The 12,438-nt window shown below is 34.2% G+C and overlaps 1 protein-coding gene across 1 annotated transcript; it reads right to left on the bottom strand.

The window, feature by feature from the left end:
* Window positions 1–2,806: 2,806 nt before the first annotated feature.
* LOC147408578 (Polynucleotide adenylyltransferase family protein) lies at window positions 2,807–10,755 on the bottom strand. Its single transcript, XM_086419731.1, has 14 exons — window positions 10,427–10,755; window positions 10,261–10,342; window positions 9,967–10,077; window positions 8,162–8,259; window positions 7,983–8,066; window positions 7,699–7,835; window positions 7,403–7,475; window positions 7,218–7,263; window positions 6,975–7,084; window positions 6,765–6,872; window positions 6,603–6,662; window positions 5,442–5,503; window positions 3,810–4,122; window positions 2,807–3,437 (listed from the first exon to the last, which is right to left on the bottom strand). Exons 1-14 carry the CDS (start codon window positions 10,505–10,507, stop codon window positions 2,952–2,954), a joined length of 1,851 nt encoding a protein of 616 aa, XP_086275857.1. The 5' UTR covers window positions 10,508–10,755; the 3' UTR covers window positions 2,807–2,951.
* Window positions 10,756–12,438: the final 1,683 nt, after the last annotated feature.

The raw sequence follows: 12,438 nt of genomic DNA, 5'->3' as shown, positions 1-12,438 counted from the left end.
GTGAATTCATTTTGTTGACCTAAATTTTTTAGATAAGATTTTGATGATGATTAGATAATTCAAATTTTTTAAAACTTACTCACCATCCAACGGTCTAGTGAGATTTGATCTTAGCAAGGATAGTTTAATTGGAGGGTTGAGATTTGGTTTGTGTGGGCCATTTATAAAATACAGTTATTGTGTGTTAAAGATTCACACACTAGATTTGTTTTTCAAATGAGTAGGCGGTAGAGTTCCTAAATAAATGATTTTGAGACAAGAATAATAACAATGGCTTTGCTGTAATAAAAGTCCAACTGTCAGAGGACGGCACGCGGTTTTGTTTTCTAGAAGCCGTTGGACAATAAACATTGTCTCTTATACCATTATTTGATAATTTGACTTTTTGACTTTTTGACTTTTTAACCATGATTGATTAAAATTTGATTATATTTTGATCTTCTTTTTTAATCTAATTGTAGACTAACTTCCATAGTGTGCTACTTGTTAGCAATTTGAATAAGGCAAAAATTCGAGTTCTATTCGATTTTAGATTGTAAAAATCCAGTCAAAAATTTAATAAATGAAAAATGTGCAGCATATGTTTCATACGTGTATTATCCATTTTATTTCAAAATTTTGAAAATCAAATATCCGACCATATGATAGTGATGGTGATGATGAAATTGGTAATGTTAATGGTGATGATAATAATGATGGTGGTGATATTGAGGACATTGAGATTATTATTCCATTGATTTTTTTTAAAAGATCAAAGTTAAAGGACAAATCATCAATTTGAAAAATTAATATGTAATCTCAAATAAATGTAGAGAGTCATGTCTTTATTTTTTTAAAGATAAAAAAGATATTTGTCATGTAAAAATGTGGATTCTTCCAAAATTTTGAAGTATGATTGCTTCAAAGTCGACTTGTGTTACACGTCACAATTTACAAGTTTACACTTTGCAACATACAACAAGTTATAGTTGCATTTTTTTTCCACTGAGTTTTATAAAAATTTGTAAAATTCGTAAAAAATTGTGTTTTATTATTTTCAAACTTAAATTTCGTGAATTATTCAAAATAGTTCAATAATCCTGAGAATAATACTTTCATTGAAAAAAACAAAATATTCATGAATTTTTCAAGGTTTAAACTGGTGATTGCTAACAAGGTGCTAGACCAAAATATCATTGATCAGTGGACCATTTAATCAATAAAAACAAGATCATCACTTAAATCTTGAAAGATAACTAGATGATTATAGCAAATCATCTTGATCTTTGACGATAATTGAAGTTGTGATAGTGAACAACTTAGCTCTCTCTTGTCACAAATAATTGAGTTTGTAATTTCGCTATTTTACTATTAAGTTAGAACTGTCGGATATGGATCTATGTTTAGGATTTGACAATATTTTAAATTAGTTGTTTATTTGATGTAATTATTTTCCCTCAACTTAAATTTTGGATAGGCAATGCAAACCTAATGGACATAGTAGTCAAGGCTTTCCTAAAAAATGAAAGAGGTCTTGAGTTTAAACCACCTTTTGACCAATCATATGAATTTATCTCGACTTACCTAGTTTGTGGAGTATTTTATGTATCAGAGCGATTTAGGCAAGATATGGTGCTCTAAAAAATCGTTGTCTCTTCTTTGCTAATTGGGCCTATGACCTCAGACACCCAAGGGATTAAGACGAGATATGGTGTTGCCAGAGGCCATGTGTCTCCCCCTTCTAACACGTTTATTAAAGTGTTTTTATTGTCATATGTTTCATGATTTAAATTGACACGTTAATGATAGAATAAGTAAACGTGTCAAAAAAGTTAAGCAGGTTAATGTCCCTAACTCAAACCGGACCCATTTAATAAACATGTTAGACGGGTCGACACTATTATGACTCAAATCCAATTAGGTTTGACTTAAACCCACTAATTTCATGTCGTTTTCGAGTCATGTTAACTATAACACAAAATTCATAATTTGTTGACATAAAAAAAGTAAATATACATGCAAAATAACCTTAATAAATTATTGTACACGGCTGTTGGTCCTACCACATTAATGTTGTGTTGGGGGGAGAGAAGAGAAAAGAAAAAAAAAAGATATTTTTATAATTCCAATTTTGCCCCTAAATCTCATTTAAAACATTTTAAGATTCCAAAACTATCCCAATTTTCTTCTATCAATCCAAACATGATGGAGAGAAATTGAGTTTCTCTTCTCTTAATGGGTTTCTCTTCTCTCAACTTCTCTCAATCCAAACAAAGTAAAAGTGTGTAGGTGTATTATAAAATAAAATAAATTATATAATCGAAAAATAAATCATATTTCAAGAAAATATTTACCATGGCTATTATTGTAAGATATGAACAATATTACTATTTTAATTTTGAAACAACTTATTAGTTACAAGTTATGGCATTTGAAAAATCCACTAAAACCTCTATAATAAAACCTTTTAGAGGATATGAAATGAAAGGTGACTTAATATATAATATTCTAAATTTAAGAAACTTAAGGGATGGATACATTGAAGCCCTCCATAAATTATAAAATTGCCTTGATATTAATCACTAATACTATCTTCTGATCCAAAATTTGTATCTTGGACGAAATGAAAATGCCCGAAGGACTTGCGATCATTGATGACACAGCTGTACTCACATCTTAAGCATTTGAAGAGTGAGAAACGCATAAACGCACTTCTATGGTTATACTTAGCACTTAACGGAGCACATCTTGCAACTTGAAACCAAATTGAGAAACAGCTTTCATCTTCAGTTTTGTGTGTTGTGTAGTGTTGTATGCATCGACTATAAACTTGAACTCCACATCAAGATACCATCAACTGATCATGTAAATTTTATGATGTAGAAGATCTACTTGGATGGCTCACGGTCCATGTGGACCGTTTGTAATTTACATTATACTACACAAGGAAATACTGGGTACAATTTTGCAACTTACATGAACATACTAGACAGGGTTGGACGGTGTCCAACCTTTTCATTGGCTTTACGTTGTTGGTCTACATTAGACGATGGAACGTGGTGTTTCTCATCCATGGACACTTGCTGGCATTGCTCAGTGTCAGACATTGGCAAATGGTTCTTCTTGAGCACACCATCCTGTTTTTGTTCTAGAGAAGACAGTTGTATATGATCTCTCTCCTCTCTCTCTTTCTTGACCGCCTTCTGCCGTTGTACCAAATAGGATGGCCGTAGATGACACTCCTCCTTGTGCTGCTGTTCTTGGATGATCCCACCACCGCTCATTGTGTCCATGATGACTTTGCCAAGCACAAATCTCGTCTCATTCTGATTACCCTTTCCAAGCAATGTGTAATCGATCTCGAAACTCTTCCTTTTATTAATGTACAATTCAATATCGCTCAGAAGGACATTAAAAAGCTTACCAACAGTCTGGCCCATCTTCTTGGATATAATTACCTGAGAAACCCACATATTTCCAGTCAGACCATGCAAACACAAAAACGACAAAGCGGAGGATAGACTCTTACTGCCTGTACTATACATGTGGCACACATTCACGGTAGTCATACCCCTCAATATGTCAACCAAAGTGAATCCAGCCAATATCAGACTAATCAGATTATCCTAATCATCCAAGTTAGCACACCCCCCAAGTTAACTATTTATTTGGTAATATTCATCTAACAGAACAATTTTAACTAGAAAACCTAAGGGGACAACACATGTAACGTTAGCATTATTAACTCAATCTGCAACTTGAGGGACCTGAGCTGCTGCCAACTTTGATTTTTTTAACAAAATTGATGCAACCAAATTAGATGTCCTTACCAAACCAGAACATGGGGAAAGTGAGTATCTAGCCATTGATTTGAGAAGACTTTGTGGCTCGGTCAAAGCATCTATAGAAGATTTCACTAGTGAGGCTAAACGAGTAACATCTTCTGCAAGCGTTTCATCTGACTTAGTATAACAAGCCTCTGAAATTTCGGGTAAAAATTGAATGTGCACTCGAGCTTTATCTCTTGCAAATTTCACAGCTTCCGTCCACTTGCCATGATACAAAACAGAGGCGAAAGTCCAAACCACAAGAGCATCTTGAGGGTTATTTACTAGTGCCAGGTGAAATGACAACAATCCGACCCTGCTCATACATAAAACAGTAAATGATAAGTACAAGCACCACATCTCTAACAATAATCTGCGATGCCAGAAGAAAGAAATACACGTGGACCTCCATGATCCTAACAATTCACTTAATCCTAAAATATTCAGATCAATAAGCAATCGTCAATGCAATTTTAAAGTTATGACATTTCTCAACAACAACAACAAATATTTGTCAAACGACCCAAATATTTTGGCACTGGCGTTGTGCACATAAACCTAAGGCTGAAAATCAGAATTTTCTGGGCTCTTCTAGACCTCATATTCAAACCAAGTATAAAATCTAGAAATCCTTAAGCCCATGGTCCAGTCCATGCCAGAGCCCAAGGAAACTGTACAAAATGGGGATCCTTGTGTTGATCGACTACCAGAATAGGAGCAAACAGAATAGTGCCAGGAGACTCCAACAAATTATGTAATTACTATTTTTGGTAAATATTATTTCCATTCTTTATCATAATTGCAGAATTTAATACTTTTAGTTTATCTTGTTTTAACTGTTTGGATAACTCAAATTTTCAAGGTCGAGTCCAGACCTAGTCCAGTTCAACTTTAGTTCTTGACTGAATTGGTTTCAACAATTACTAATTTATGCTTTTGTTGTTCGAAGAAAAGGTCTTCTCCCATTTTTTAAATACCAGGTTTACTGTTTACAGTAGCTTTCGGACTAGTAATTTATAATAAACTAGGAATACTACCATAAATTCTGGTGTGAGAATTTAGTAGTTAAAGAGTCATGTTAGGCAAGACTTTTAATTGAGTAGTCCACAAGTTTTGAGTTATTCGGATGTATAGTAATTACACCATTGGTTAGTAGATGCAGGTGTTTTACTAGTTTAATAAGTTGGTTTGTTCAGGGAACACACCCCTATAAATAGGTTTAGTCTTTTTTCTTTTTCTTATGAAATTGAATGAAGATTAGTTGTTCGGGTGTTAGCTTCTTCAAGACGTGAGGTTCCTCTATTATTGTGGTGGTGATACTCCATCAACAACCCTAAATTTCAGCACCTTTCAACCATTGTTTAACCCAATAAAAGCCTACCCTGCAATCCTGCATCAGTTTGGTATCAGAGCTAATCCTTATGCATCATAAAGGCAATGAGCTGCAAAAATTTCTATAATTTTTGAATTTCTGGGCCATAGGACAGTTATCAATAATAAGGAGGGTGCAAAGAGAGTTGATCGAAAGTTAAGGCCCTAAACAAAACATGATTTATTGGTCAAAAAGAAATATTAGAAGAGCCAATTCACAGGGAAAATATTCAATGGAAAACAATGGTAGGTAGTATGGCTTACCACAGACTACTATCTGAGGGTCGATCACAGGAAAGTAATTTATCCATACTAGAAAACAAATTCTGCAAAACAACACACACTAGACTCAGAGAAAAGAAGGCAGTGACAAATAAAAGGACTTAATAACAGAGCATCTATGAAATGATGTTGTCAAAACAATAAAAGTTCACTGACACGACTACAAACTTCAGTCAAGACAAAAATTGGAACTCAAATGATCACAACCAGTATATGTTTCCACACATCAGAGGCAACCAAAGGGACAATGGATGTTTTTGTAAACCAAGATTATATGAGGTACATATCAAGCCTTTCATTCCTGGTGCATGTTCATCATTTTTTAAGAGAGCTGCTATTGGCACCTTTCAAAATCCAGCTCTTCAGATGAACCACATCTTGACTCTTAGCTATGCGTCTTCTTGTAAGTGAGATCACAAGGTTTGTGGTGATAGACAGACCAGACAGAATGAAAAAGGTGCCTCGATATACTGGCAGTGAAATTGTTCTTTCTAGGGGTTAGCGTGTTAGGAGTTCAGAATCTCAAGAACTGGAACTCGGAACTCCTTTGTTTTATAGCGAGTGGGGTTATTTCCCAAAAGATAGGATCTGGGTTTCGAGCTAGGATCCAGTTCCAGTTTCGGGTGCCTTGGATGATATCTTTTAAGACTTGGAACTGAGCTCAGGAACCAGCCGCAGCCGGCTGGGGCTTGTCTGATTCTGAGCCAAGCATATAATCCAAGGCGGCCTCCCCTGAAGGGGAGAAGGGCAGGCCTATCTAGGTAATTGTGTTTTAATCGGATGATTACACCCCGATTTTTTAAATTATTTATCTCACCCTAATTAAAGATTAACACACACCATTTGAACATTACAAAGGTTTGGTTCAACTTATTACGTCAACATTAGAAAGCATGATAACACATCCAACCAACTTGTTTACAACTAGGATTAAGCTCATATAAAATCCTAAATCTAACAAATAGAAATCCAAACGAGAGAGAGAGGTTCTATTGACACTCCAACTTTTACTTAATCTAGACCATTGAGTTATTTTTATTTTATTTTAATTGGGATGTAATAAGTAAAAGTTGGGGTGTCAATAGCAGCTCTCTTTTCTAAGCACTAAGCATGCATGATCATTGTCCGGTCAACTAAGCTTACCATCAGCATAAGGGAACTTTGAGCAGACTGATTATGAGCCTGTTGAGCTAGGTGTGCCGCCTGCAACCAAATAAATACACCGATAAAGAGATGTTTTTTAAACTTTTCAGGATTCATGAGTGGAGGTGCAAATGGCAAGGCATGAACTCAACAACCACTCACATGGATTGGAAGCAAGATTTCAAGAAGTTTGAATCTCCCAAGTAAGCGGAGAGAAGACTCCGCAGCTCCATAAGAGAGCATGAAGTTCAGTTCCATCATTAACCTTTGCTATAATACAAAGGGCAATATTTAGAAAACAGTTGAAAGAAGATTCTTACAATGTTAAAAATGACATTACTCCCTCCAAAGAAAGGGACTCCAAGGGAGTACCTCCGATAAAACCATTATGGAAGAAGAAAGATTCTGTATTGCAGTGGCAGTTTCCTTAGAAAATGACAAACCAAGGCGAGCTGCGATACGTACACCACGCAAAATTCTTGCTGCAAGTCAGAGTTTGTACATTAATTGCTCAGTTGGTTTTTTTTTTAGTACTATTTTGGTGACCAACTCCAAATGTCAAGAAGCACTAAAGAACAAATAAATGAACCGATGGCATAAGATGGAAACACAAACCACAATCATCTTCGAAAGAAGCTTGAGCTGGGATTACTGTTCGCACCTGAGTACATAATCACATAAACGAAATAGAAGTAACGTCAAAATCTAGGATCTCGTGAAAGTGAGAAAATTAAGAGAAAAAATAAAAGTAATTTAAAAACCAAAACTGATATTTATTAGCAAAATTAATAGACAATTACCTTGCACGACCTCAAATCTCTCATTCCGTTGGCGTAGTCATAGATTTTATTAACAAATGGATCGTAGAATAAACTGTTTCCAATAAATCATGAATATTATCTCCTGTGTTAGATGGCATCACCAAGAAACTCATAAAGACTAGTTTCATAAAATCACTGAACTTGGGAGTGGAAAAACCGGTCTATAGCATGATGACGTTTTTAGGACCAAACCCATCCTGCACAATGGGGGCAACCACCACTACAAATGTTTTTGGAAAAAAAGAAAAGAAAACAAAGTCAAATCAAAGGCATGCCTGTTAATTGTGAAGTCCCGATCCAAACAGTTTCTCCACCGAACAAAATCTTTTTTATCACAACCAGTTGGCATGTCAGAGAAAAGGACAGTTTCCTTTTTTTCAGCATGCTTGGCAACCGTGTCAAAACTAGACACCTGATGAGTGACGATCATATTAGAAGGTATTTTAACCAAATCATCATTGGATAAAACCAAAAAAATTCTTTGAAATCTATTATAATTATTAGAAAAAGAAAAAAAAGAAAAAAACAACTGGTACTACTACTAGAAGACCCAACAAACCTCAACTACAGAACCTTTAATATTAACTAGGCATATAGGAAAGCGCCTTCCGACAATTAAGCAACGATGAAAATGTTTCTTGATCTGCAAAAAAGGATATAAGTAAACTATTGAGTATCTAAAACCATTTCAGAAAATACTCGGAGGATCTTGGAAGAAACTAAAACTATAATCAAAACCTGTTTAAGTTCAGCAGTGGTAATCACATCAAAATCTTTTGGCGTTTTCTTTAGGAGTAAGTCCCTCACACATCCACCAACTAGATAGGCTTCAAAACCTGTGTGTTATACATAGCTTAGCAAGAAAACTCCTCAAATTTGGAACATAAGTAATCCAGACACTTGTTTACAATTGAATTTCGTATGACCGAAGCATACATTATTATACTACTTGTCTACCATGAACTCCATGATATAGTGAATGCTGATTTTCCAAATTGTTTATCCAACAAATTTACTAGGTAATCTTAAGGAAGTGTACGTAATCACCAATAGAAGATTTCAAAATATGATAATAGGATAACCAAGATACACTTTTCAAAATACGATAATAGGATAACCAAATATCTAAAAACACATGCCTTCATGGAATATTGGCTCTGGATAAGGGTTACTCTCAAGGCTCGAAAGGAAAATAAAAAAATGACTTCCATGAAGACAATGGTCTAGATAAGGTTCATCATCATCTTCGTGAAAGCCTTATCCCAAGATAATGGTGTGTCTACTAAACAAAATATTTATAGGTACCAAAATATGAGCATGTTTTAGTGCAAGTTGTAGCCTCTCAAAGGTGAAAAAATGTGGCATAGACGATGATTATGGAGATGATAATGATGCTGACGAGTTTCAATGCGCATTGAAGGCACGGATGTAAAAAAAATGTCCCCTGGCTTAGAATAATTACTTTAGGAGGATTTTCAAATATTTTGCTTTTCTCTAGAAAAAAAAAAAGTAAACGATCATAGAGAATGAGAAAAGGTAGAATAAACACAAGCCTCGAATTATATAAATGAATAAATGAAGCAAACAATATTTTCCAAGCATGTCACAAATCTGCTATTGGACCGACTTGATTGACATTTAACCATGGTTTTAAAACTCATTTTCACGTCTCGTCTCGTTCGCCAATGAGACAATGGTTTTAAACCTTTTAAAAAATCTAGAAAAAACTGATTTCCTTGAGAACAACAGATATAAGAGCTGTAATAAGAACTTCTATGGATGAGAGAAAAAGAGAGAGACTACTTGATTTGGAGGAGGAAGATGAAGCAAACCCTCTACAATTACATGATTTAGAGGAGGAAGATGAAGTTTTTTACCAAACCCTTTTGTTATCTGGTTCGCTTGGTTGAAAAGAGGATAAAAAATCAATTTGGGAATGAAAAGAATGGGGTTTGAAGATGAAAACAGAGGAGATCTCGTTCGTCTCAAAATCTCATATATCCTGTCTAATACGTATCGTTCATCTCCCAAGATGATGCCAAACCTTAATACTTTGTTCGTCTATCTCGTTGTTGGGCGATACCGAGACTACTCGGGTAATACATCTTGGTCTCGGGTGAGTTTTAAAACCATGCATTTAGCAACTTAGCGACATACTAAAGCCAATGTTTCATGGCACAAATTAATAAAATGATGATACAGTAAAAGGTGCCACTTAGCAAAGTATGTAAAGGCTTGAGGAGAGTTGAATCCACCTTTAAGCCCATTAACCACTAAACATGGTTTTAAAACTCGTCTTGATGTCTCGTCTCATCCATGAAGTCTTGATGTCTCGTCTCATCCATGAACGAGACCAAGTTGTCTTGTACGAGATTTTAAAAAAAAAAATGCCTTATAATTAGAACAAACCATGTCTTTGAGATGACTTGTCAACTCGGACAAGTCATCTCGATCTCGGATGAGATTTAGAACCATGCCACTAACCCATTGCTTGCCTAGCAACAAAAATAAATAACTATTGATATAATTGAGAATTTACACACCTTCGTTTTGAAGAATTTTCAAAACTCTCCATGAGGCGGAAGAAATCATAAACCTATCTAATCCAAACTTCCTCGAATCCACTGCTTTCCATTTTGAAATGTCAAGGCCACCTACATTATTACAGGTAACCATATGATTTGAGAATCTTACAAATTCATTATCGAAACAAATAAATGTTTCTCTATGTTTTTAGACGATGTGCAGATTAATAAACAAGCTTTTTTTTTTCGAATGAGTCTTATAGAAAGGGAGAGAAAAAAATTGTTTAAATATGAACTTCAAATTCAAATTACTTGTTTGGTTTATGGAATCCGGGACGATTTCCCCGTGAAATCGAGCTTTTTCTGCATCTCCCGCCAATGTGTGATTCAACCTCTGGTACACATAAAACAGGTTCCAAAAGAATGGTTACCTATTATTTGAAGAAATGCCTCAACCAGATAGGAGAGAGAGAGCTACCTGTAGATCGAAAATTAAGGTTCGCAGGCGAGAGGAGATGGAGAGAAAGATGAAATTGTTGGTTTTGGCAGAGATAGCCATGAGAACATTTGTGGATGTCACGCAAAGGCGGCACCACGAGGGTTTTGGTTTCTTATTTTAAAAACAAGTTTGGGAAACGCGGGAGCGGGACGGAGACGAGATGTAGGGCAAATACGTCTCGAAATAAAACCTTGAAAATCACAATGCAACCTAAACCGATGATGAGATAGTTCAGGTTATCATATGACCGCGAGAACCTAAATAATATCCGTGTGGTTGCCACACCAATAAATTTTGTAGGGAAAATTGCTTAAAACGACCTTGGAAGAGGGGATTTTTTTTTTTTTCTTCTAAATACCCCTAAATTTTGGGTTGTCTCTTATTAGTTTATTTAGTAAAAATTTGTCTTTAATTAACACTTCAGGATCTCATTTCACATGTATAAGGTCTTTGAAATACCTAAACTGTCATTTTCTCGTCCTCTTCACATAGTTAGGTTGCCCAACGATGATTGCGATCATTTTTAACGATCTTTGATCATGAATGACGAATGAAAAATGATATTCTCTTAATTTTAAACATTTAAGATGCATTTTTTTTTCAATGATATATATATATATATTATATATATATATATATATTATATATATATATATATATATTATATATATATATAAATGAAGAATAAAATTGATATTCGAATTTTTTATTTATTTACGATAAAACTACGATTATATGCATTTTGGGTGTTTTGGGGAGGTTTACCTAGTATCGAAATTGGAAAAATAAAAAATCCGATTCATATTTACAACATCGAGTCCACCACTTTTTATTGTCTAAATCACCATTTAATTATTGTTGAGTTTGACAGATTCTTTTTTTTCCTTATGAAAATATTGTCAAACTCAACAATAATTAAATAAAAAGTGGTGAAATTGACACTAAGTGGTGAGTTCGACACTAAGTAAAAAAGTGATGAACTTGACTCTAAGTTAAATGTGAGTTTTTATTTAATTATTGTTGAGATTTACAATTTATTTTATGGTAAGAACAATAATTTTTACAAAACATTGAATATGTGGGTGTTTGTGCCTTTTTATTAGTCTTTTGTGGAAGACTGAAGTCAAAGATAAATGTCCCATTTTTCAAAAAACTTGAGTGCATTAACATAAGCATAAAAAAAGAAGGACAATATTAAGGCATCATATCAATCAAATTTTATCTGAAATCCAAGTTTAACTTAGTTCCTTAGAGTACATTTGAATAAATAAATGGGTTGGACATGGGTTGATGTCCCTTTTGACTCAAGTTGAATTCCAATCTGTCCCTAGATCCCAAAGATATATTACCTGGAAGATTGTTTTTATTTTTATTTATTTTTAATTTTTTTAGGATATATTTCTTTAATTATTTTAGTATAATATAAATTCTTATAAAATAAAAGAATTATAACATTAGAATAGAATATTATAGCAATTAGAAAATAACTATAGCACAAAAAAATTAAGAGGTTGAATGGATGAAAAAAATTCAATCCAAATCAAGTAATTTAGTCAAGCCGAGTTCGGATGCAAGTCCAGCAACAAATAAGATGGTTTTGATATGGTTTTATGTAATATAATTCGAGTCAGATTCGAAGACGGGTCCAGGTAAAAATTTGGATATGAATATACCCATATTTGACCTGGACTTGACCCATTTAAGCCCTAGATGATATGGAGTTTAGAAACCCTTCGGGTTTTGGTGGATATTTGAGATATCCATGTATTTTCAAACTGTTACGTTGAAATTCTCAAAGAGTCTAAAAATAAATGACTTAATTGGATAATTGAATTATTCAACCATCATGTTCAACTTATAGGAGTGCAACCTACTCTGAATAAAATTGAGAACCGAATCAAACCGATAACTTTGGGCTTATTTGGTTTGGTTTGGAACAAGTTGCAATGATTTGATTTGAGTTTAAGAAAATGGTGAATCGATCAAATTGG

The sequence above is a fragment of the Akebia trifoliata genome, chromosome 2, assembly GCF_017979445.1.
Source record: "Akebia trifoliata isolate Shusen 1 chromosome 2, ASM1797944v1, whole genome shotgun sequence".
In the NCBI taxonomy this organism is placed as follows: Eukaryota; Viridiplantae; Streptophyta; class Magnoliopsida; order Ranunculales; family Lardizabalaceae; genus Akebia; species Akebia trifoliata.
Note: the sequence above shows the minus strand (reverse complement) of the source record. Positions and strands in the feature narration are given on the sequence as shown.